The 27,866-nt window shown below is 40.4% G+C and overlaps 1 protein-coding gene across 1 annotated transcript; it reads left to right on the top strand.

The window, feature by feature from the left end:
* Positions 1-27,866, top strand: LOC123973536 (SH3 domain-binding protein 4-A-like). The gene is made up of 5 exons (XM_046053661.1): positions 1-155; positions 10,380-10,546; positions 11,196-13,549; positions 26,561-26,749; positions 27,521-27,866. The coding sequence occupies exons 2-5, from the start codon at positions 10,423-10,425 to the stop codon at positions 27,743-27,745; spliced, it is 2,892 nt and encodes a 963-aa protein (XP_045909617.1). The 5' UTR covers positions 1-155; positions 10,380-10,422; the 3' UTR covers positions 27,746-27,866.

The raw sequence follows: 27,866 nt of genomic DNA, 5'->3' as shown, positions 1-27,866 counted from the left end.
TTTTTTTTCTTTTTGGGTTTTTAAGACAAATGACGCGAGTGACCACGAGAAAAAGAACAAGAAAAAGAAGAAGAAGAAGAAGAAGAACAAGTGCTCTCCATCCGCTCATATTCATCTCACTTACTCTGGGTGTTCGGGCTCCCAGCCAGCAGGAGGTCAGTTCACATTACCATCAAATTTACACTTCAGTACCTCTAATTATTTTTTTAAACAACCATTTGCTCAATTTGTTCGCTTAATCTGGCATAACAATGTCCGGAGAGGAATTCGGCTTCACTCAAATGAATTATCTAACAATATTTATCGAGCTCTGACGCTCTGATTCTTCATGGTTTTGTGTTTATAGTTTTTAGTTCGATTTATTGTACATTTTGACTTCTGTTATATTTTTATGACATTTAATGGTTTCCTATGTGGGTTATGTGGGTGCCTTATATGAGCCGTATCGATCTTTCTGTTGTTTTATGTTGCTTTGTTTCTCTGATATTGTTATAGTCCTATGGAAACCCTCTAATATGAATTAAACTGAAAGCCTTGCTGCCATTTCTTTTTATTCATCTCTTTAATCTGCATGGCTGTAAATATTTATTAATAGTCATGCACCTTGGACAGCTCAGCAGCAAATGGAAATGACAAGTTGACAATTAGCGCGCATTGTTCACGTGTGGGCATGCGGCCACGCGCGTGGACGCCCCTCCAGGCTTGCCAAGAAGGTCATCTGATAAGCTGAAAATCCTCTCTCTCTCTCTCTCTATCAGGCAGCCTCAGGTTTGAGACACACATAATTGGGTCTAAGAGGAACGTGGCTTTATTTCTCATTCTTTTCTTTAGTTTTTCCATCTTTCTCCTAACTCCTCTTCCACTTCTCTCCTTCCCTTTTCCTTCCTCCTTTTTGATCACACTCCTTTTTTCTCTTCACCCCACTTGCCTCCTCTTCCTCCCTTCTTCTCTTTACCTCTTATTCTTCGTTCAACTCTTATTCTTCTCTCCTTCCTCACTTCCTCACCTCCTCACTTCCTCTCCTGTTGTTCCTCATCCTTCCACCTTTTTGTTTTCATCTCCTTTTCCCTCTCTTTTATTATTATCTGTTTCTCTCTATCTGCTTATCTACATTTCCGTGTCTTTGCCCCTTATCTTCCTCATTTTCTTGATCCTCTCCTCTCTTTAATTCCTCCCTTTTTCTTATCCTCTTCCTTCCCCTTGCTGCTACCTTGTTCTCCTCTTCATCTTCTCTTCATCTTTTTCTCTCTCTTCACCTCACTTGTCTCCTAATCCTCCCTTCTACTCTTTTTCTTCTCTCACTTTTTTGTCTCTCTACCTTATCTCTCAATGTCCTCTTCATCTCTCATCTTTCCTGTCCCTCCTCCTCTTCCTCCCTGTTTTGTTGCATCTCGTCTTTTTCTCCTCCCTTTCCTCCTGACTGCCTTCTCTTCCATCCTTCCTCCCATTTCGTCCAAACTCTTTACGAACAATTATTTTGGTTCTCATCCCCTCTTCCCATTTACTCTTTATTTGCCTCCTCTTCTTTTCCCACACATTTCCTCTCCATGATCTTCATCTTCATCGTCCTCCTTCCTTAATTCTTTTTTCTTCCTTTCTTCTCTTCCTCTGTTAGCAAACACATGCACGCAGACTGATTTGAAAGTGACACTAAACACCTCCCCTTCACACAAAACCTGACTCAACAACTAATTTTGTACACACACACACACACACACACACACACCCGAGGCTAAGCCTGAAAACCAGCATGTCATCGTTTTCCAGCTCCGTGTGAAGGTGCGCTCAATTTTCTAATTAATGGCGGCTCAGCTCAACACATGCACACAGAAGAAGTATTCAGCTATTTTACTTCTAAGTAAAATTTGCAATACCACACAGTGTAGAAATACTTTGTTTTACATCAAAATGTATTTAAAGTACCAAAAGTTAAACAACTAATCATGTGCTTCTCAGTAAAGTCTTATCTTTACTTATAATCAAATGCTCATGTGTCAGTCAGAATCAGAAATACTTTATTGATCCTCGAGGGGAAATTCTTTTGTCACAATTGCACACTTGTCAAAGGGAGATAGATAAAGAGTATATAAATATAGTAGTATAAATATAAAATATAAAGACAAATATAAAGGTGTGTGGGTATGTACAATATTTACATTATTAAGAATTATTATGGTGAACCAAAAAGGACTAGTGAGTAAATAGCAGCAGAGAATATTGCACATTAATTATTAAATATTGGACAGAAAATAGATAATGAGGTCTAGTTTAATAACTGACTAAAGTGTCCGACACTTAAAGGGAGGAGTTAAAAAGTTTGATGGCCACAGGCAGGACTGACGGTGTCGCTCTGTGGTGCATTTTGGGGGAATGAGTCTTGCACTGAAAGTGATCCTGTGTTTGAGCAGCATGTCATGGAGTGGGTGGGAGACATTGTCCAAGATGACATGTAGTTTGGACAGCATCCTCCTTTCTGACACCACCGACAGAGAGTCCATCTCCCCCCCAACAACGTCACTGGCCTTATGGATCAGTTCGTTGAGTCTGTTAGCGTCCGCTACCCTCAACCGCTACCGCAATATTTGTGCTCCAGCTGTCAGATAAATATAATGGAGTAAAATTCCCCCTCTGATATGTGGTGGACTAGAACTATAAAGAAGCATAACATGGAAATACTCAAGTAAAGTTACTTCCCAGTGCTGCTCAGTGAACACACTTACATACCACTCTGTCTTTTACACACTTGCACAAACAGACGCTCCACCTCACTGTCTTTTTCTTCCACGGTATTGAGCTTTATTTTGTTGTTGTTATACCCATAAACTAATATAACATGATGATTATAGTAATTATCCTGAGCTCACTGTGTGATATTTGAAGCCTGTACAGTAGCTTCAGTCAGAGGTTTGAAACTAAAGCACAATTATTCAAGGACTACCAGTACTCAATATGTCTTTTTTATGAGTATTTAAACTTCTACTACATTTCAAAAGGAAATGCTGTAAACCTTTCTATACTACATTTTTCTGATGACTCAACTTTAAGATTTGCAGATCTTGCAAATCTTCTGATAAACACATGAAACATTGAGCATTGTTAGCTTAAACACTGAATGATTTTACACTTCGTAACTGAGACCTTGCTGCTAAAAGCTAGAAGTTACCCAGTGCCCAGCGTCCTCAGGAGCTACAGTCATGTGAATATTCTGCAGGGCTCGATTTCTGCACATCCAAAGCTAACATGCAGAGCTAATACAGAAAGTAGCATGTCCTTAAGACATCTTGTGTTATGGTTTTCAGTTTGTTTCTTCCTCGTGTGTCCATATTTACTTTACTTCCTGTCTTTTTGTCGTCCTGCTCTGTTATTTAGATGTTTTCCTTGTCATTCATTAGTCTCTGTTTCCTGTTTTACTGTTATTTTCCTCCCCTCATGTTTCTATTCACTTCCTGTCTCTTCCTCGCCAACTAATCACCATCCCCTTGGATATTTTCAGTCAGTGTTTTTTCATTGTCAGTTGTCGTTTCGTGGATGTCTGTGTCAGTGTGTGCTGCACGCGTCATGAAGCGATGCAGTCTGTCAAATACAAACGCTTTGAGAAAGCCTGACAAAGCCTCGGAATTTCAAGTAACTCCAATGTAACACAATGTTTTTCATGCCTATACCCAACCAAACTGCTTACAGACCACATATTAAAAAGGCGTCTCATTTGACACCCTGAGATGAGAACGTGTTGGCGTGGAGGTCGGGTAGGGATGTGATCTTAATCATAGTTAATAGATATTAATTTAGTTGCCGTGTGTCTGTGGATTCTGGTTTGATCATCACAGGGACTGTTTCATAACTGGCCCCAATGATGCTTTCAAGGACTCTTAAGAAAAGGACTCTTGTCTTTAATTTTCACCAAAATCAATGCTTTTCACCAGACATCTATTATTTCCCTGACAAAAGCAAAAACATTACTTTAACTCTGTTTGTGATGGTCTTTTCTATCTTTATTGTCTGGAAGTAGTTTTTTTATAACACACTGCAACCGAAGGCAGATAATCAAGCAAAACACTTTAACATGGTTTGGAAAAAGATAATAACGCAAAGAAAAATCCCTTAAACACCCTGAAGCCTTCAGTTTGTGTTCTTCAGTTAAAGTCTCAACTATAGAGCAGAATAAACTCAAAATGCACGACAGTCAAGCTGAAGTCCAACTCATGCTGTAATATATCCTCATTAGCTAATAATGTTAAATGCTTGAAATGTTATACAACTGCGTCACATTAGCACACAGCCATTATGATTTAACAGCGCCACGCTGACTTGCGTTCTCACTTCATTAATCAACATTATTGCATCAATTAAAAATGTGCTAAACCCTTTTCATGGAATTATAAATGCTGCCTAATGTGACATTTAGCAGCTTTTGCATTTTCCCTGAATTTAATGCACTAATATATCTGCTGCCCTAAAGCTGACCTGTTCGAAATGCCACTTTCCATTTCCTGAGCGCAAACTTCTTTTCTTAAAGCGTCATTGCTTGAAGAATCTCCTTCAGCGGCACTAAAACTCAGCACTTTGCAGCTTCATTTACCTGGAAATTCATCCTGAGGGGAGAGAGGAGCGATTGTAGGATTTTACGGATGAAGTTCTCCGGTGATGAACGGTTGCGGTCAAGGCAGACGGCACCACAGACTAATGTAATTGACCACATGCCAGGCAGAGGCTTATTTATTTATTTATTTACATCTACAGGTCTGCAGGATACAAAAATAAAACCCTGAACACGTCACAAAGCTGCAGCAGGACAGCAATAAAGACCATCTGAGAGGAATCACCCACTCAGCCTGCGGGAATATGACGTTTCTCTGTGTGAGAGCTTAAAAAGAAAAGACACAATGGAAGATGGGGTCGAATGAGCCCGTTTTTTTTTGCCAATTATTGCCAAATGCCACTTACATTCGTGTACAGTGCGAGAAAATGAAACTTGAAACTCCCAAAAATGTCTACTACCTTTTGCCCCACGGCTCTTCAAGCCCTTAATAACAGCACTTTCAGGACATCATATTATATTTGTTGGAGGGCAAAGTGTCAGCTTCAAAGGGAAAACTCACCATTCATTTTTCACATTTCATCAAATTATTAGCTCTTAGCTGTCAGACCACTTTACCGTCAGCATATTCTTGTTTACTTTAGCATGCAGAGTTCAAACTGAGGGGATTTCCTTTAGAACTCTGTGATTTCTGGTTGCAAATGTTGAACGCAACCTGTTGCTGTCATACAGTGAGTTAAATCTTGATGTGTCTGTCCTGTATACATGCTAATGCTTAAGAACTCAGAGGCAATTGCAGATGCAAGATCTTTACCCCTATGAATTAAATTCAACAATTCACAGCTATAACATTACCTTTCAGACGGAACTTTCTTCTTTTGCTGTGTCATTAATTAACTTTTTAAAGCTTTTAAAAATAGTTATTGGGTAGGTTTATGACCTTAAACTGCAACCAATTAAATAAAGAAAGATATTTCAGCTCCACTCTCCTTCCATTCCTGTCCACTCTGACTCCCCTTCTCTATCTAACTCAAATTAAACACTTTTGAATGATCCCTCCCTTTGCATCCCACCTCAAAATTCTTCTAAAGCGGCCATGACCGTTTACCTTCATGGTTTCTTACCACTTCACATTGTGTGGATTCTCGAGGTCTAAAAATGTGTTGAATGCATTTCTTTCCTCATAACACCTTTGCAAACTGATCATTGAACATTTTGAAACAACATTTTTTACCAGTAGATCAGTGGAACAATGTGAAACCATATGCCAGACTGCGGGCGTGCACGAGAAAAAACCACTGGTTAAAAAAAAACTGCTCAAAAACTTCAAAGGGGACTTTAATATTCCTACTTATTTCTTATTTTAAAAATGGGCATGGATGCCTTCAAATTCATCTTACAAAGAAACAAAGAGCGTGCTGTTTTATCACATTCCTCTCAGCTGACAGTGGGGGGTCCCTTTTTTTTTTTTGTTTTGGATGTAATGTAAGAAATCTGGTCGACACTTTACTGCAGGGTGAGACAAAACTTTCATTTAGAGGACATTTTCTACTCTATAGTAATAATAATAGAATTCACTCCCAGACATCTACAGTGGCCCACAGAGGACAATCAGTAAACCCATGTATGATTAAATGAACGCAACTGAAAAAAGGTGAAACTACTCTATATATTTTACCCGCCCATCATTTTTAATTTCACGGGCGTTTAACAAATTTCCAAGGACAGTTTTTCCCTGAGCTCCTGTTCTTTTCTTCTGCTGGTTCACCTGCTTCATTGCAGGTGTAAACACACGTCCCCAAATGCATGCTGGGAGCAGAGCTGCATCGCCGAAGGCCACAACAGAGCGGCCAGTTAGGCACCTGACTCAAGTCGACCAAATGTGTTTCTGTCCCTGAGGTTTGGACTGAATTCAGCCTGCGCTCAGTTTCCTACAAAATAGATGAAAGATGTGACCTTTTATGGAGTTTAAAGTCAAAAGAAGCTGAGTTTTGATGCAGTTTTGATGGTTTTTACCCTTTAAAGAGGACTAGACCCTTCTGTTATCGGCTTGTTGCACTGACTAATTTATTTTGTCTTGATAGACTGAAGAGAAAGAGTCCATGCAGACCTCAATAAACAGAAGACACTGAAGAAACACATTACGCCATAAATAAAGGAATCCGATCTTGAATGTTTTATCAACACCGGCGTGCAGCAGCAGAAGGATTTTAATATTTAAACCAGAGGAGAATTTGTCTGCAGATACATTTAAGACTTGTAGAATCAGCTAACAAGGTTTTAAAGCTGTTTTCATCTCATTTTATTAAACTGATAGTGAGGAATTATGACTCCGACTCTTAGTTTGTTTGATCTTGATTTAAGAGACTTTTAGCCCGTCAGCCTTCTTCTTTGATCTGGGATTACGGCCTGTTTGAATGCTTACACAGGGAATTCAACAGCAGATTGAATTTGAATATTACATAGCAGTGGTGAAGTTTAAGGTTCGACATGATAACAGGAACAGGTCTGTGCTGCTGTGTCTCACTGTCCGTTCTGTAATCTGCTCAGTTTAAACAGCTGTGATGAAAAAACGATAAACTCTCCGCGAGCATATGGCTGCTGGAAATGGTTATTATAGCAACATTCATCCAGGGATTAGGACATGCCGACGCTCGGCTAATTAAACTTTCCTCTCCGCTCCTCGACTCTGTCAGCCTGACTGAAATAAGTTAATAACGCAGAGCATTTCACCGACTCAGATATTGATGCACCAGTGGGAAGAAAAAAACAAAATCCTTGTTTCCAATTTGGAGGAAGCCAAGCCTTTTGGCAGTTTGCTGAGATCTCTTTTAGGGTTTCCTCTCCCTCTAATTGAAAATGTTCTGCAAACGTGAAGTAAAACAAAAGTTAAATGGAGTTAATTGCCTCATATACTTTGTGTTGTTATTCATTAGCTCTAAAATACAAAGAATCTTTATTGTAAAAGTTTTATTTTGTCAGAAAAGGTTGTCACAGTCTCCTTCTGTCAGTGTTTTCAGCTTGCAGGAGGTTCAGCGTGGATCTGCAGGGCTCGTTTTGAGGCATCCGGCCCCTTGTTTTCTTTTTTCTCTTCTGTCAGAGACACCCTCACCTCCTGCTGCATTCAGCGGGAATTGCCTCGGTGTTATATCAAAGCCGGTGACAGTTTCTTTGTCTGCGGGCTTGTTATTGATCACAGCCTCGCTCCGGCTGCCCGCTGAGTGCTTACTTTCGAGCGGGAGGAGGGTTTTTTATCGATGGGTGACATGTTCCCTGACGAGCAGAGAGGGTGCAGGAAAAGGAAACGTCACCTCAGACGAGTTTGACTTGCTTTCAGCACGAGCTCCCAGGTGAACAGATGTAGTCTTTAAACAAGCCACGCTCTCCTTCACTGCATGCTCTGCATCCCAGAGTGCAGCTCTGCTGCAGTTTCACTCTACCTCCAGAGAGGAGCTGCTCTGAATCAAGCCTCATTTTTCACTTTTGAGAAGACAAATGTATTAATATAATAATATGTGCTCAACTCTGTCCTACTTCATTTAAAGAATAGCAAACTAAATCTGCAGAGGGCTAAACAAAGACTAAACTGGTTCAGTGGCGAACAACCAAAACACAAAAAGCAAATAAACTTTGTTTCTATCTTATTGTTCAGACTGAATGGGAAATGGTGGCAGGGGTCCTTTAGATGAACCAGTGTGACGTTTTCTCTGAAAAACATGATACACTAATACTAGAACTGCATCTACGGCAACCTTTACAACTATTGCTTCAACTGCTACTACTACTGTAGCATAGACTACTACTTCAGCTGCCTATACTACTCCTACAACTACTACTTCTGCTATACTACTGTTACAGCATATACTCCTACTACTGCTGCGGTCTATACTACTGCTACTAATACTACAGCCTAAAGTACTACTGCAGCCTTTACAACTATTGCTAATTCTACTACTACTATACTACTGTTACAGCATATACTCCTACTACTGCTGCAGCCTATACTACTGCTACTAATACTACAGCCTAAACTACTACTGCAGCCTTTACAACTATTGCTCCTTCTACTACTACTATACTACTATTACAGCATATACTCCTACTACTGCTGCAGCTTATACTACTACTACAATACTACAATTTCTGCAGCCTCTTCTATTCCTACAACTACTACTTCTGCTATACTACTATTACAGCATATACTCCTACTATTGTTGCAGCCTGAACTACTGTTACTAATAATACAGCCTAAAGTACTACTGCAGCCTTTACAACAATTGTTTCTACCACTACTACTACTATTACTGCTACTTCTGCTATACTACTGTTACAGCATATACTCCTACCTCTCCTGCAGCCTATACTACTGCTACTAATAATACAGCCTATAATACTACTGCAGCCTTTACAACTATTGCTTCTTCTACTATTACTACTATACTACTATTACAGTATATACTCCTACTACTGCTGCAGCCTGAACTACTGCTACTAATACTACAGCCTACTGCAGCCTTTACAGCTATTGCTTCTACTACTGCTACTACTACTATACTACTACCACTACTACTACTATACTACTATTTCTGCAGCATGTTCTTTTCCTACAACTACTACTTCTGCTATACTACTATTAAAGCATATACTCCTACTATTGTTGCAGCCTATACTACTACTACTACCAATGCTGCTTCTACTACAGCCTTTACAACTATTTCTCCTACTGCGACTACATCTACTTATACTACTGCTACTACTACAGCCTTTACAACAACAACAACTACTACTAATATTACTACTTCTCTCAATCTTGCCAGCTTTGCACAGGCTTTACATGCTCAAGCTTCCCACCCTGAGTGTGGCCGCTGTGTGAATATGGTGAATACTTGTTTTCTCTGACAATAACTCATTTGTTATTAGTGAAAATAGTGAAGAGTTGTTGCAGTGCTACATTTTATTAAAATTCAGCTCAAAACATTAAAGCTCTAATGAAGATAATCAGTGAAAGGCTTTTACGCGGCTGCTTCTAAAATCTGTGTTGCTTTAATCAGATTAAAATGGCATCATTAGTGTGCAAATGCAAATGCGTCCGCTGCAGGAATAATAGTCTCTTGTCATGGAAGGGAACAGAGTTTTGCTGCAAAACAATTTCTTGCTCTCTCTCTTAATCAGATTACAGTCCTCCGCTGACTGTGTGTTTTCATACACAAATTAAATCACAGCTAATTTCTGACAAGGAAATTGGTTACTTGGTCGACACAATTAGAGATGTAAATACTCAAACATACACAGAGCAGTGCAGCATGTACAGCTGGAGGAGGGAGAGATGCTCGGTTGTGAGGTGAAAAGGTAAAAAAGTGTATGGACAGAGGTGTCAAAATGTTATTTATTGAGAGGTTTGTTTTCCACCTCATGCTTTACATTATGTTTCTGACCTTCTTCGCTGTAACTTTCACTCAGAACTTTAATCTATTTTGGTTTCATATCTTTTTTGCTTTTCGATCACTCTCTCTACTAAATCAAATCTCTCTATCTTTCTCTCACAGTTCACTGCTCATAGTCTTTGCACTGATTTAGAATAACCCTCCCTGTTCTTTCCCCAGCATCATTCTTCATACTGAGTTTTTTCAAAAATGCAGTGATATTTTTCAACCTTATTTTCTGCTGCAGCGGCTTTGGCCTTTATAGCCTTTAACTGTGTTAGTGATCTAGAAAATTAAGCTTCCTACTCCGGCGTTGCCTTGGGAAGTCCTTCTGGATGTGAGCATCAGCTAAACGCCTGAATGTGTTTAAAACTGGTTGCTCGCTACCACCCTGACATCCTTTGTTTGTTTCCGTCCAGATGAAAAGCTGCCAATGAGCGAATGCTACGATAAGTACCGGCCATGGCTGCCCATCGAATTATCAGAGTGACAAACAACAACCACATCCTCCCTCGCTGTAAGTCGGAAGGGACGCTCATCGACCTCAGTGAAGGAGTCACCGGAGCCAGTCTCAATGATGTCAAAGGTCTGTGTGTTTCACTTTAGCCACACCAGATTTATGAAATTGCTGTTACAATGGGAAGAAAAACGGATGTGTTCTGACACATGTATATCAGTAATGATTACTTTGGAGAACTGATTAATAAAATATCACTGAATATCTGTAGCATTTAAATGATGTTTTAATTTTGTGCTTTTCATCTTTTGAAACTAAATTATTCAGTCAGGTTTTTGAAAACATTATCATTCTTTCCGTGGCTCTTCCACCTCACTGGTTGCATTTCATTACAGCTTTGTTTACATGCTCCATATACGCTAATGAGGTGAACTAAAAATAGCACATTATGCCGTAGATTATGCAGTAAATCTGCTCATACATTTACTTGTTGATCTGAAAATTTGTAGTTGCATTCAGAATGTTTCAAAATAAGGTTTTCTGTTGTTTGGCTGCGTTTATGTTTGCTGGCATTAAGATATCTGATTACTAAAATTAACTATTGAACCATATTAATCACACAAACCTTTATGTCTAAACTGTAGTACCATCACCTCATTAGTGCAACTGGTCCTTTATGTCTGCAATCAGCAAATGAGTGCAATGTGCAATCAAGACAAAGAAAAGACCCTGTAACAAGGGGAAATTGTGATTTGGTCCAATATCTTTTTCCTTTCAGTGCCTTCTCCCAGTGCCTTAAGGCTGAACACTCCAGCCTCCTATGGAGTTGCACAGGAAGTGGTTGCCATAAAGGATTACTGCCCCAGCAGCTTCACCACGCTGAAATTCTCCAAAGGTGATCGCCTCTATGTGCTGGACACGTCAGGTGGAGAGTGGTGGTATGCCCACAACAACATGGAAATGGGGTACATCCCGGCTGCCTACGTCCAGCCGGTCAACTTCAGGAACTCTTCACTTAGCGACAGTGGGATGATTGACAGTCTCGGGGAAGGGTACGAGGATGGGTCAAAGGAGTTTGCAGGCATGGGGGAGTGGACAGGGATGACCATTAAGCGTTCCCCAACTTACAACAACAGTCCCTTCTCTGTGAACCCCTTTATCTGTCCGTTAGATCAGAACTGCAAAGATATAGGTGTGAGGAACTCAGCAGACCTTATTCTGTTTGATGCACTGGCATCTCCATCATCTTGCTCCAACTATAACACTAGTACAATCATGACCAATGGGTTCAGCAGCTGCCACATTAACAATACCAACCCCACCAGCCCAAACCAAGAAGTTGTACCTTACCCTCAAAGGGATAACCCGTTTTTCAGGAGTAAACGTTCCCACAGTCTCTCAGAACTGTCAGTCCTGCAGGCGCAATCAAATCCAATCTTGCCCTCTTCGGGATTCTTCACAGGCCTTAAGGCTCCTTCACCGGAGCAGTTTCAGAGCAGGGAGGACTTCAGGACTGCTTGGTTGAACCATAGAAAGCTAGCCAGGTCTTGTCATGACCTTGACTCCCTAGGCCAGAGTCCTGGTTGGGGCCAGACGCAGCCGGTGGAGACCAACATCGTGTGCATGTTGGACAGTAATGGAGGAGTTGTTCAGCTCCCAGACACTCTCATCAGCGCACTCATCCCCGAAGGCCACGTCAGCGATGGAGACCACCAGCAGATCTCCATGAAAGCCTTACTAGACCCTCCTCTGGAGCTCAACAATGACCACTGCTCCACCGTCAGCCCCGTGGTGGAGATTAAGCTCAGCAACATGGAGACTAAGTCCTTCATCACACTGGAGATGAAGGTATCGGTAACGATCAAGAGGGAGAGTTGTCACACTGCAGAGGTGCTCTGCGTTCGAAGCGACTGCAAAGAAGGGCCTTACACGCCCATCCCTAATGCTTACATTTACAAGGATACAATCCAGGTGCAGTTGGATAGTCTAGAGCCTTGTATGTATGTGGCTGCTGTGATTCAGTCACAGCACATCAGCCACAACACGACTGTTTGGGACCACGTGCAGAGGAAAGTAACTCTGGGAGTCTACGGACCCAAGCACATCCACCCTTCCTTCAAAACAGTTGTGGCCATGTTTGGACATGATTGCGCCCCCAAAACCTTGTTGGTAAGTGAGGTGGGTCGGCAGGCTAGCTCCACCCCTCCAGTGGCCTTCCAGCTTTGGGGGAGGCATCAGTTCATGCTGGGGTTCCCTCAAGACCTCCAGGTGGGATTGTACTCCAACATGTCCAACTACCAGGTGAAGGCGAGCGAGGGCGCAGGAATGATTCGGGGATTTCAGGTCAAACTGGGGAAAGTCAGCAGGCTACTGTACATGATAACGTCACACAACCCTAACAGCATCTCAGACTTCACTCTCAGGGTCCAAGTCAAGGACGCCCTCGACTGTATCCTCACCCAGTTCTGCGTCCAAACTCCACAGCCACCGCCAAAGACTGTAGCGAGGATAACGGGCCAAAGGAGGTTTCTGAAAAAGAAAGAGGTGGATAAGATTGTCCTCTCGCCGCTGGCTGTCACTTCCAAATACCCAAAGTTTCAGGACCGGTGCATTACCAACCTTAAATTTGGCAAGTTGATCAAAACAGTGATTAGGCAGCACAAGAGCACTTATCTGTTGGAGTACAAGAAGGGGGATGTTATTGCTTTGCTCAGCGAGGAGAAAATCAAACTACGAGGGCAACTGCGGACCAAAGAGTGGTACATTGGATACTATCAAGGGAAGATAGGCCTTGTCCATGCCAAGAACGTTTTAGTTCTGGGGAAGGTCAAGCCCATTTATTGGTGCGGCCCGGACCTGACAACAACAATGCTGCTGGAGCAGATCCTGAAGCCATGTAAATTTCTCACATACATCTACGCAACTGTGAGGACCGTTTTAATGGAGAATGTTGGCAACTGGAGGGCGTTTGCAGATGCCCTGGGGTACGGGAATTTGCCACTGAATTATTTTTGCCGGACCGAGGTGGACAATGAGCCGGAGAAGGTGGCGTCGGTTCTGGAGAAACTCAAAGAGGAGTGTACAAATGTGGAGAACAAGGAGAGGAAGTCCTTCCAGAGGGAACTCATGATGGTAAGACGAAGATAATTAAGACATGTTCATTTCACCACATCAGAGTTTTTATGACCTCCTACTTTTATGAAAACAGGCCATAAAAAGGATAGACACACTGGTCACAATGATAACATTTCAGAATGACCTGGTAGAAGCCTAAAAGTTCACATGAAGTTGACTTAATTGTCTCTGTAGTCTGTCCCGTATTGTGTTTCCTTTGGAAATAAACCAGTCCTGTTGGATTTTTTAATGGTATGAATCTTGGACAAACTACATCCCTTTTTTCCGACACAGTTGACCTTTTTAGGTTGTTATTAGGGGGAAAGAAAATCTGTCAGTGCCCCATTGACAAAGAATGGGTTGCTGCCCATTGTATGAGTCCAAATGTGGGCTAGCCATTTATCTATAAATCCCCCTAAACAGTGACGAAGCCTATGGCATGTTCACCGAGCCTAAAGCGATACTGCTTGTTTGGCTGACTAACTGTCCAAGATCCAAATATAGTCAATTTGATGATAATACAGAGATAAGCAGTAAATTCTAACATATGAGAAGCAGGAAAAAGATGATATATTACATTTTTGAAATTGTTTGACAACTCACAGGTTTCAGAGACCCTATTCACTGCCAGAGGTGCTGATAAAAGGTGATATTTTCTTTGTGTATTGGGATAGAGTGGGCAAGTTCACAATCACTGAATTGCCCTTGAACAGAGAAATACGGTAGATAATGCCTTACAATTGGTTTCATTCTTCCATATCTCCCAAGTCAGCAAAAGCATTTACTGCACAAATAAATGTTTAAGAAAATTGTATGGCATAACCGCAACACTGCGGCTTTTATTCTCAAATGATGTACATTGCAAACGGAGCAAGAAAAGGCTTTTTATCAGTGTCCCTCAGATGGTTGCTGCATCGTTAGCTAAGCTTTGTTGAATCTAAAAAGAACATAAATCTAATTTCAAAAACAGTCAGTCACTCGCTGTTTGATTGATTTGTGCCTCTTTGCTACGTCGGCCCTCAACATGATATCTTTCAACGTCAGCCTGTGCAACAGTCAGAGAGTGTGACACAATCTTGAGTGTAAACTGGAAGGATTTGAGTCCTTATGCTCAGTCACATGAATGGTAAACAACTTGTCTTGCAGCCTGAGGTGGGCTCACAGTGAGAACAGCCATCACATGAAAAATGAAGGGGAGGGAGCTGGAGAAGAAAATCCTGTAAAGGGAAGCATTGAAATAAAACTTAACATCTGCAGTTTGAGGGAAAACAACTCTGTCAAGCAAATGCATGCCGGCCTCGATGTGTTTTTCTTCTCCCGACAGCGCCAGTTCCCTGAGGGAGGCAAAATAGTCCCGAGATATTTCCCTTGTCAGACGACATTATTCAAAAAGCAAAGTGCGTCTTCCAGATACTGTTTATCCAGGCGGAGTTGATGAAACGTGCCTGAACTTTTGTAGCAGCAACATGCTCCGTGTGGTTTCGGCTGGCGGCCACCGGAGCAGCTGGGGGTAAAGTGCCTCGCTAAAATGAGACAGCAAATGTTAAAGTAAATGAGAGAGGTACTCATTTGCTGTTCATGCCTTATACCTTGCACTGTTATCCAGAGCAACTCACCTGAAACTACCTCTCCCTGTCTGGCTGTACGTCATAATCTTACCTAAGCCAAAAGCAGAAGATGCATGCTTTTATGTTGTATAAAAGGCTTTTATTCTGGCGGCTACCTTCAACTCACGGTGATGCTTTTAAACTCGCTGTGTGCACAAAGAGCGCCATTGCTTTCTTATCTCTGAAACAGGCTCCATCCTTGACTCCTCTGAGTTCTGTTTTTTTAGAATATATATATATATATTTACTGGAAAATGAAAGGAGGACACACTCAGATGTCCTTCATTGAAGTCCAGCAATTTTCTTCTGAAGTCAGAAACATTTTTATCACCAAGGATGATTTGTCACGACCCGGCTCCAAAGAGAGACAACATGTGGAGACCAAACATTATTTAAAGTAAAATACATCTAAGAAAACTAAATTAAGTGTGAAGTCAGTTCATCAGCAATGTGTGTAGCGTGCAGATGTGTGAATTTGACACAGAATCAAATAAATTAGAGAGGAGGAAGTGTGACTGAGACTTAGCAGTCACACCTACCCAAGTTTAAGTCATAACTGATAATGAGCTACTCCCCAGATCCCACCATATACACAGGACTGTCACAATGACATTTTCCCATTGACCTCAATAGAAACATTTGTTTTACATATTTGGTTTGCCCTTATATTGAATTTACCTGTGATATGCTTCTGGCTGAACGCAGCTACAGACAGAAATAAATTTTAAACCCTGACATAATGTTAAAGGGCCAGTTGCCAAAACATGATTTCATTACTCCGGTGTCTCAGCTAGACACTCAGTGTCTCATGTTGCTTTGCAAGCTGTTCAGACCAAATCAAATTTATTAAGGTTGTTGTCTGTTGACAAAACGAGCAGGTGACTTTTTCAATGTTGCAGTGGAGCAAAAGCTCAGTTTAACATCTATTTGGGGTTAAAATAAATGCAATGAAACACATTAAAGATGAAATGATTAGTTGATTCAAAATAAAGAGTCAATCAACAGATAATTGATTATTTTGATTAGTTATTCTTAACTCTGGATTTTTTGTCTTAAGTGATAGTAAACTGAAAGTATATTTACCTTCTGTTGGTCTGACTGGGATTCTGGGAAACAGTTTTTAAATCTAATGATTAAAGAAAATCATCAGCAGATTAATCGATGTTATTACAGCCCTAATGCACATCATGCAAAGCTGGAAAGAAAGACTGCAAAGGAAAAAAGTTAAAGCAAATGTTAACCTCTTCAAGTTTAAAATTATCTCCATAAACGTCACTAAATGTGATTAAAATAAACTTTTCCACCTGGACTCTGTGGTATCACAATATTTATCTTCTTCCTTTAACATATAAGTGAAGCTTGATGTTTAATATAAGACATTTAAGAGGGACACCAGTTTTATGGCTGCAGCACTACATCAAATGGAAATGTTTGAAATATATCATCAGCTTTTTTATGCACATTGCCCCAAAAATGTCAACAAAAAGACATATTTGGGATTTTTAGAAATGTGCTAGAATTTGAAATAAAGTGGATTTTCACAAAGTTGGGAAAGTTGAAACAATTAGTTGAGTAATTGGCAAATAACTGCTCAATTTACCCTTCACTAAGCCACACCCCCCTTAGTTACTGTTGCTAAGTCAGAGTAGAGTAAAAGTGAACAAACGTATTACCTGACTATTGAGAAAGAGGACAACAATATTAAGGATCAACGCTGTTCCTGTACAGCTGGGAAGGTCTCTAATCTCTATTATATAGATCCTTAAAAAGCAGAACAGTGGGGCCTTATTATGCTACATTCAGTAGGAAGTTAGCTAACTAACATTACAGTAGTAACAATACACAGCTGACATTTATTGGATTTATTTTAGGTTTTGGAAAGAGAATAAATTGTACTTCTCCTTTTAACCTCTCTGGGAAGCAACTGTAACTATTACAAGTTCCCCAGGAACAGCGTTTGACCATATCTTAAAGAAATACAGCAAAAAAAGCTAGAAAACAACGCCTTTTGCATTAGAGTCAATGGAGCGCAGCCATGAAAGTGGCGGACCTCGGTTAGAGCGAGTCCTATACTGCACTGTGATTGGTCAGCTGAGTATTTAAAGCCTGGCTTAGCAAAGGGTCAATTAATCATTTCAGATACCAAACATTTTGTGGTTGCAGCTTGTAGATTATCTTTGTGTCATGTGATTGTAAATTGATCATTTTTATGATTTTGACTGCTGATCAGACAAAGTGAGCTGTTTGAAGACATCAACTTGGACTATTGAAAATTGTGATGGATGTTTTTGGACATTTGCAGCCCTTTCTAATTTTCTTAATTTGTTTTGACGCCGACGTCACAGCCTTAATGATTTTTCTCATAATGGAAAAAACCCACATATTTAAAGTTGGACAATAATACAATATGTATTATTATATGTAATAATATTTGTCTTTGAAAACCAGTTGTTTTCTGGTTAGAGATCAGACCTACAACAGCCTGTCTTAAGCTGATTTTCTCCTGGATTTATTTATTTATAGAAATCTAAAACGGGTTGTTTGCCTGTTTTTATAAAAATCTGCTGCTTGGTATGCTGCTGTACTTGAGTTGTAAACCGCTCGAGGATGTCTGTGAATGTGTGTGTCCCCTGCAACATTTTCCCCAGGGAGCATTAAATTAGCATCAGACTGCAGCAACAAGGTCCAGTGAGTACCACAGGCTTGAATTACTAAATCTCAAATAGCCTGTCTTACACAATTGTTACTCAATGAAACATTCCTACGTTAAGAACCTCTGGTTCCAAAATCCTCGATTAGCAAACAAGGCAGTCGCTGCTTAATAACGAGGCTTTGATCCAGTCAGGACCTGCACCCAAATCCACACTAATCTGTGAAATGTTCTGTAAAAGTGTCTAATTAAAGCATGTGGTGATTCAATTACACAATATGTTAGTCCAGAGTGTCCAAGATTCAGATGCCTTTTTTTGAGCACCACACCACTTACGTATGCAGACTAATTAATTGGAAAGACGTGTTAGGAAAGCAGGAGATGGAATAAGCTCATCTCAAGGCGGGTCGAACGGAGAGAATAGATCATGGTGAGGTGAGTGAGACTCCAGGTGGGGGCAATGCCTCGATCTGCATTGTTCCCCCTGTAGATTCTGTAATGAGAGAGGAGAAAGCAAAGAAGCAGAGTAAATGGGTTTGGTGGTCGGGATGTGAGAACTGATACAAGTGGAAAAGAAAGAGTTTAGACGCACCTGTAGACTGCAAGGATATGGGAATAAGAGCAAGGTGTGGCCTTTTGTTCCTGAACTGAAGTTAGACTGATAAAACACTGACACATTACATGATGGAGCTCATTTGAACCAAGGCAAGACAACTGCAGTGATAGGCTGCTGCTCTCTGGGGTGTTTTCCTCGCAATATTTAGAGCTTTAAAATACGTATCTGTTTGTGTAGATGGTTTTTTGTTGAACAGTAGCACAACCACACATGTGTGGAGCTAATCAGATTAGCAGCAGGACCACAGTAGCATTGGTCAGTGCAATTATCCTTCAATATCCCCTTATACCGTGCTTGTGTAAAAAAAAAAACGATTACAAAAACGTCCGTTTTCTTGTATAGTTTTAAGAATCTTAATCTTGATTCAGGCTCCTGAAAGCGAAGAAAAGTTATGAAACATTAAAAGTGTTGCAGCAGAACAAGCACTCGTGGTTTGTCTTGAGGGTTTAGACCAGCTCGTCATGTATCCCCCTGTTTTCCACCCTAGCCGACAGGTGTTCTCATGCGAAATGTGAGCAGGCATTGATCAGGACGGAGTAGGAGGCCTGGGGGGCATCTGACACCGCCCCGGCAGATCTTTTAACGCCACGGCTCGAGTTACAAAGGCAGGCGACAAGTGAGATAGAGCCCTCCCTCGTGTCTGTCAGCGGAGGAGAGCGGCTGAAAGGACAGGAGATTGTTGTTTAATAATGGATCCACGCAGAGGCGGGGCGAATCTCTCAGCCAGCTTGTAGACTCTCATTTAAAACCTTTAGTCATAGAACTCTAAAACAACAGAACCAGAGTCCACGGCTCGGAAAATTAGACTTCTTTATAAACGTACAACCGCCTGGAGCCCCTGCGACAGCCAATGAAAATCAGCATGTAAATCAAGAGATGAATATTTATTGGACCACAAACTAGAAATGTGTCTGAGGCTTACCCTTTTTTTCTTGAGGTGAAATCAACACAGCAGAAAGTCCAGACTGCACACAGACGCTCAGATTAAATCCTCCTGTCAGTTCCTGCTGAGAAACTGGCTCCGCAGAGAAAGTGATTGATCCAAACAAAAGTGGGTTTTTTTGAATGGGGCACTGAATACACACAGTACAAGCTAGAACCTGAACTTGTAAACAAATCAGCAATTAAATGTTTAGAGTTTCTGCCAAATCTGAAGATTGGACAGAGCTGTGGCAGCAAGGAAACAAGCTGTTATGTATCTATATTGTTTTTTGAAAGAGATGTTTAAATGTAAAGAAGGAGGAGAATCTTTTCTGCAAAGTATACGCAGTGATGGTTTTCTGAACATTTTTAATCTTCTTTTTACTTGTGCAATTAGGTTTTGCTTTTGCGTTTTTAGACTCCTCGTTGTTGTTTAATAAACATGAAGAACATCAAATTTAATTCCCATCTTAAATTGGTTGGTTCTAGCAACAAAAAAGTCAGTGATGTTCAGTGTGGCCCTTTAGAAAGTTCCTCCTTGGGACATTTTGGGACAAACCTTCTGTAGTTTTCCTTAATCGTAATAGAAGTTTAGTTCAGGAGTCTTGTTAAAGGACCTTAAGAAGAAGTAGAATTTAGCTTTTGTCCAAATTTTTGTGAACAAATGTGAACAAAAATGGTTAAATAAGATTAAGAATGCAATAAAATATACTACATTACTTTTTCCAGAACATTTAGCAAAATAAGTGCTTGAAACCGCCCTTTCTTTCTGTTGCTGTCTTTCTCTCCTCTTCCTTTCTCTCTATCTTTCCTACCTGTCAGTATTATCATTTGCCCTGCTCCACCTCTGCTCCTTCCTCCCTCCTCCCCGTTGAAGCCTTTGGAAGTGAAGCTCATTTAGTTGACAGCCTCTCCGTCAGCTGTCAACGCCGTCTGTCCGTCTGCTTCGGGGCTTCCTGCAGGTCGCCACTATCTCATATTTTCCAGACGCTTTAGTCTCTCGCAGAGTTTTTAGAACAGAATCATTCTCTTACTTACTAACGTGGAAACATCAACCGAAACAAGGTGAGGAACAGAGAAATAGATAAAGAAAACGTCTTGTGATGCAGCTGCTAGATTCACTTCCACATCCTTGGGTTTCATGGAGAACATAAAGGTAGTAACTTTGTCATATGCGGAGAATTATTTTGAATGAAGTCAGAAGGGGCACGTTTAAGAACCCAAAATTTAAACTGAGGGACATGACCCCTGCTGGAACAGCTGACAAAGTGTCAGTGACCTTTGACCTCCATCTGGTGCAGCCTGAGCATGCGATATGTGTCTCAGAAGGGGATGTCTTTCTCTCCAAAAATAAAAGTTTTAGAGATAAATAACTCGGCACTCCCTGACCGACCTCCCCGACCTTTATTTTGAAGCACAAACTCTTTCCCGTTTCCTGTCGTGTCTCCTGCTTAAATCCTTTCCGGCTTAAACGAATCATCTCTCCTGCACGAACAGGAGCTCCCAATTTGCATTTGAACACATAACAGTAATTTCCAGAGAGCAGGCTCAAGTGTTGAACCTGCTCAACAGTGTGTATGTGTGTGTGTGTGTGTGTGTGTGTGTGTGTGTGTGTGTGTGTGTGTTTGGATGGCCCGGCCTGACCCGGTCTATATTTAGACGTGTTTGAAGCCTGAATCAGCAGACAGAGGACATCACAGCAGAAGGCCAAAGTGCTTCTCGGCCAGGTGGTAGAGTGAGATAGAGACAGAAAGGGAGAGAGAGAAGAGGGGGGGAGTGAATATATATATATATATATATATATATAATCTGGACTGTTGTCTGGTGCCTGTTTCAAAACCAAATAATTTATCATCTCAGTTTGGTTTGGAAAAGATAACCTGTTGTTGTGGGGTCATCCAGGTTAATTCGCTTCATTACAGAGCTGCACTTCATAATAGAGAAGATGAAAGAGATAAAAGATAATGGATGGGAAAATTACTAAAAAAGATTATTTTAAGTAATGGAAATTAAACGACTTCGGGGTTATAAAAGGTTCTGCCTGTCTTATCTTTTAAACCTGACCTGCAGCCACAATAGTGATGGTGATTTTAACTTTTTTGCTTTTGTTATTGTCAACAAATGCCTTGAAAAGAACCCCTGCAGTCTCGTGCAATGGAGGAAGAAGTATTCAGATACTTTACTTTAGTAAATGTACCAATACTATGATGTACAAACTACAAGTAAAAGTCCTGAATTAAACTTTTTACATTAAATTAAAGTATCAAAAGGAAAAGTTTCTCATTTCGCAGAATAGTCCCTGTCATGATGTTCCAACACATTCTCTCTCCCAACTCCTCACATATGGACGCTTTTTCGTACCACGGTTAATATTTCAAAATAAAACTAGTGGTTAACGTTGTGAAACGTCACAGTTTTGGTTAGGTTTCGGAAAAGATCGTGGTTTGGGTAAAAGAAAAAATAACGTTGAGCTACGTGACCTATTTAAATAAAAACATTCAGTGTTGACTTTTTGTTTCAACACCGGTCTCCTGATTTAAAGTCCAGTTTCTGGCCCACCGTTCACCCCACCCACCTCCTTACTCAGACTTTATTGTTAATATCATCTTTAGCATTCATAAATGACTCTACCGGACTTCTCCCAGTGAATTAGTGACTGAAGCTCATGCGTCCAATATGTGACGACTTAGGAGTGAGGACGGGTTGGATGTTATATATAATACAGTATTATATACAGTATAATACATTGTTGGTTGAGAAAGAGCCAATTTTAAGTACTTTATATCCTATTAGGAAGCTTAATTGATAAAATGAAAAACAAAAAGTATGTGAAATACTCCATCGCAAGCAAAAGTCCTGTATTTAAATTGTATTTGAAACAAAGTGTACCTGAAGTATTAAAAGTAAAAGTATTATTTGTTATTACTACTGATGAGTTAACATATAAGCAGCATTAATCTGGTTGAGATGCAGCTTGTTTTGACTTCTTTACATGGGGTAGTTTAATCTAAACTGTAATATTTTACAAGATGATTATGTGATATAAATTTTTTATCACACCATAAATGATTATTTCAACTTTATTCTTTAGATACCGATGATATTCGGAAATATATATATATGTGTGTGTATTGTGTATAAACTGGTATAAACATTGTTTCAGTGTTAAAGCCGCGTGATTAAAAACTTACTGCGCCAAGATGTTGTCGTTTATCGTGAAGTTGAATTTGAGTGACTGACAGAGAGAGAAATCAGCATAAAATTTGGTCTTTTTGATTCAGCTTGGAGTGTTTTGCTGGCTTGAGACTGTGTGTGTGTGTGTGTGTGTTGCTTTGAAGCTGCAGCTGACTGACAGAGAGGCTGAATCAGTGGAAACTACTCGAGCCCCATTAAATTAAGTCGAGGCTCCGCAGTTGACATTTACTTGTCAGGAAAAGAAAATGTATTTAATTTACTCTTTACATTTTTGTGGGCCCACGCACACTTCTTCAGAGTGCATCTGGGAAATCTTATAAATTATTTAAATAAAGGCACAGAACCTGAAATACATTTACTTTTCTGTATCCTCGTGGATGTGAGTAATCAGGCGCCAGACAAGATAAATCACATCATGTTACGTTCAGGATGCAGCTGTTCTGTCTGTCTGACGGTCATTAAGACAAACCTTTCCTGAAATCCTCTATGACAAAGAGTTTCATGCACCGCTGACCTCTGATCTAATCTTATTATTAATGCACTTATTATATTCGCTGTGTGGAAATCAGATGGGAGTTGGAGTGAGAAGAACAGAGCAGCACTGAAAGATATTTAATCATGTTCCAGCAGAAGGTTAATTAAAGTTATAATCACTTAAGATTCCAGGCATGGATAGTTTGGTGGTTGGTAGTTACTGGTGGTAACAGGAAGTGCGTTTTACAACTACAGTTTCCGCAGTTCGGTTCGAAATGACACGACTATCGACCATTTAGGGCAGTATCTGGTGCAGACAAAGAAAACATGGCCTGAGAGGGTTCATCGTGCAACGTTGTTTTAATAAAGAACGTTTTTAATTGTCCTTTTTCCATCAAGCTTTGAGCAAAATGATCTGCTCAAATGCTTTTCCACACAGCAGCATTGTGCATGAAAAAGCTGCAAAAATTAAAACTACAGTAAAGGATTGTTGTCATGTTTTGTAGACGCATTTTGGTGATAAATACAGTGTTGTTTCACCAGTTGAACACTAATGTGAAGCAGTGAGTCAACACAGCTCTGATACGGCTATAGAGAGGTGAGAGGCCGATCTCATTCGCAGGGTGTCACAAATGGACTCTTTGTCACGTCCTTCGGCGTCTGGTACCAACGCACATGGCACCCTTGGCCTAATAGTCGAACAAACTGGGGGAAGCCCTTTAGTGCCATTGTTCAACGCTAAATGTACTGCTATACTGATTACCTTACAGAGTAAAGACGTGGTTTAGGTGGATGGATGGCTCAGAAACCGGACTTTCACCCAGGAGTTTGTTTCCCATGTGAAAAAAAGGCTAGTTTTTAGTAATGTTACTTAACTTTTAAGTAACCCAAATCATGATCTTTTCCTAACCCCAACGAAGAAGTTTTGGTAGATAACCAAATTGTGATTTTTTTTAACGTTAACCACTAGTTTTATTTATAGAAAGTTTATTCTTGCTAACTTCACCATGGAGCCCTACACCAAAGGGTACCCCGGGGCGTCCACATGTAATGCCCAGGGATGAGAACGGGTCGGAGCCGAACACAGAGGCCTCCATCAGTGAGGTAAAGTTATAAACAAGAGTAGATTACATGCTCTGTCGTTTCTCCTTTGTGTGAGTAAAGGCAACATGAATCCAGCTCGAGGATGGAGGATTCCGCCGCTAACATAAAAACGTCTTCACAGAGAGGTACAAAATGGAAATACATTGAACGGCTAATACACTGCAAAAACTGAGCTCTCAAAAACAAGACACAAAAACATGGAAAATTAAGGGAAATTAAGTTTTCAGAGGAATTCATAACAAGTGTTTGTTGCTCTTCCACATCACAGGACATCTGCATAAGGCTGAATCTTTATTTTGAGTTTTTAGTCAAGGTGTTTCAAGCATAAATTCACAATAAATGGCATAGTGTTGCTTCTCATATGTTTGAGTTCATATATGTGAACTAAAACCTCACCTCAGTACATCTTTTTTACCTTTATTGCTTCCACTACCAACATTTTAATTGGTCGTACTGGCTGCCAGTCATCAGCCTCTACTAAAATAATCTTATATTTTATAATAACATAGCTCATCTGTGATCTCATCTGGAATCTAAGCTCTAAAGAGTACATGACATCTGCCTCGTGCTTCATATCTATTTACAACCTCTTGCTTTTTATGCATGATTTTGAATCTATTTTTTAACATCTTCCAGTAAAACCCCCCAAAATGTGTGGTACGCCCTTGTTAGTTACAGTAAAAAACAAGGAAAAGTGAGTCTGCTTGCTTGCAGCTTTTTGTTACTGGCAACAAAGAAACCCTCCCCTGCGATGAGCCTGAAAGGCATCACCACAGGACAGTGCATCACTTTGAAGTGTGTGTGTAGACTGTGTGTGTGAGTGTGTACAAGACTCTGCAGTCGTTGAGACCCCTGCTTTTTTTTTTAAATAAAATCTTATCTCTAGATGGACACACACACATGCACACACTGCACTTTTTGGTCTTGGAAATCCCCTCAGCAGCAAAATAAATAAAATCATGCCTGCAGTGTATTTTCCAGTCAGCTGCTTTTATTAATGCTCAGTATTCTCTAACCCTCATTTAACCGGGTTAGCTGAGTAAGAACATATTTACAGCAGCAGCAGCAGCAGCAGCCTGAGGGACAGGACTACTTACAGGAGGGGTTCAGGGTTTATTCATACACTCACTCACTCACTCACTCATAAAGAACGTTGTTTTTTTTTTCCTTAAGCAACGTTGTTTTAAGCTTTTATGTTTGCCATTCGGCCCCTGCGGCCAGTTGAAAGCCAAACAATGAGACTATGGACTTAGAACAGTGGGTTCCAAAAAGATACGTTTGAGTCATCATGTGATGATTTCTTGTGAAACCGTGTATATGTTTACCCCATTAAGCCTCAAAAATGAATAAAATTTAGCTGTTTGAAGAGGGAAAATCACTTTGGTTGAATTGCTCACTAACCACATACGTATTAAAAGTGACGATTGTTTACACGTCAATACTTTTAAGAGGATCTCAACCAAAAAGGTTGAAAATGGGATTCTGTGTTAGAAATGGAGTTCCAAATTGGGAGGGTTGGATCTAGACATGTGAATAAAGATCTTCACTGGTTCGAATCCAGTCCACATTGGGTCTCCATTTTGGTTACTAGGAACCATGTGGACTGCATTCGAATGATATTCGGCCTAGCCGGGTATCAAATATTTAATAATAATTGATAATTGATAATTGATATCAAATATTTATGGTTACTGATGGATATTTGATTACATTTTCAGCTGTTTTTCTTTGTAAATGGGTTTTTAAACCAGCCATTGTTGGTTTTAAGTCATTGCGGGTCACGCTGAAAATCAATAAACTGACTGTTTAACAGACATGTTATTGTATCTGTTCCAGAAAATGTATTTAATATATGTAATTATATATATTAGCCCAATCTAACATTTCATCCGTTTCACCCACGGTTTATTTCAGATCCATTCCCTTTTTATTGAATATTCCATAAGTCTGCCACTGAAAACATCCAACATTTCTTGACTTGGCAGATTCAAGTATTTTTCAAGATTTCCAAAGAATACTTAAATGATTTATCAGCAAATACTTTTATTTACTCTTTTTAAAACTGTGCTGTTTTAGCCAAAGCCAAAGGGAACATAATCTCAGGTGTACTTTCAGCTGCGGTGTGAGCCGTACCACACAAAGGCAAATCCTTTATTGCTAGAATTTGTTTAATCAGATTAGAGCGTCCTTCAAAATAAAGATTTTGTTTGTAGAAAAACAATACAATCCTACTGAAAACTGGTGCAATGTGTTGCTTTCAGCCTGCCAGGGTTAAATGTGTCTTTTTTAAGCCTCATCAAAGTCAGAGTTTTTCAAATCCTATAATAAATATTTCTGCCCTTTAGCACAAAAAATAACTTCTCTAAAGAAAAATGGGTTTTACATACTTCCTTGACTATTTCACAGGCTTTATGTAATAAAAACCTCATTCCACTGTTGACTGTCTCTCTGTCCCCCAACAGGCGTTGCTGAAGATGGACTGCCAGGGTCTGGTTGCCAGACTGGTCCTGGATTTCGTCTTGTTGACCACGGCGGTGGAGGTGGCGTCCCGGTGGAGGGAACTGGCCGAGAAACTTGCTCGAGTGTCCAGACAGCAGATGGAGGCTTACGAGGCTCCGCATCGCGACAAGAACGGTCTGCTGGACAATGAGGTGAGAGACCTGAGAAAACGTCTGTCGACCAACCCAAATGCCCCCTCTGTCGAGTTTAAAAATTGTCCTCAGCTTTTCAACACTGGGTAAAAATCTGGATGTGAATGGTCAGAGGAGAGCATCTGTGTTCTAGGAATTTAAGGACCATGTCAATGGGACATTATGAACCTTAGCAATGTCAAAAATATATTGATAGTGCAACATGAAAAACTGGATTTTTTGTGGGATAATCATGCAGTAAGTTTTAAAGCAAACTTTGAGGGACGTATAATGTTGTCATGTAGTGTGGTTCTACAGCTTGAGCCCAGTCTGTTCAAGCTTATGTTTGCATCATTAAGAGTATGTTGAATTTGCTGTTAGCAGTTCCTGTTTGCAATGTATCCGTAACTATAACTGGATTATTTTGTTACTGAAGAAAATGTTGAAACATGATGATATTCAGGTGAGCTCTAGAGTTTCAAGGAGCGACTTTTTTGTTTGATTTCTAAGCAGAATAATGGATGGGGTTTTTTTTTTTCGTGAGCGACCTTGGATAATTATTCTCAGGAAGTGTGAGTCACATTGAATCTAAAAATATGATGTATCATGTCTGTGTTCAAATTTTTCTGAGTTTTGACTCCGAGAAGTGTGAATTTGATGCAAATTCCTTTAAAGTACCTTAATTGCCTCTGTGAGTTGGGTAGAAACTCTTTGAGCAAAGACAATCTGTTGTTCCTGAAAAAAACAACCTCTCCCTCTTCTCTCTCTCTGACCCCGATCCCAACCCTTCAGTCCATGTGGAAGCCAGCCTATGACTTCCTCTTGACGTGGGCCGCCCACGTGGGGGACAGCTACCGAGACGTGATCCAGGAGCTCCACCTCGGCCTGGACAAGATGAGAAACCCCATCACCAAGAGGTGGAAGCACCTGACCGGCGCGCTAATCCTGGTCAACTGCCTCGATACCCTCCGCAGTGCTGCCTTCTGTCCCACCGGTTATGGAGATTTTGCTGTATGAAGATTTTTATCCACGTGGAGAACATTTATAAAAAGTCTGTATTGTCTTCTTCGCCTCATGGTGGGAGTTACTGGAACTCGGTACGTCTCGGTCCTAAGATTTGTCTGTGGAGTTCAGTTGA

This window comes from Micropterus dolomieu, linkage group LG01 (genome assembly GCF_021292245.1).
Source record: "Micropterus dolomieu isolate WLL.071019.BEF.003 ecotype Adirondacks linkage group LG01, ASM2129224v1, whole genome shotgun sequence".
Lineage (NCBI taxonomy): Eukaryota > Metazoa > Chordata > Actinopteri > Centrarchiformes > Centrarchidae > Micropterus > Micropterus dolomieu.
The sequence above is the reverse complement of the archived record's forward strand: the minus strand, read 5'-3'. Positions and strand labels throughout refer to the sequence as shown.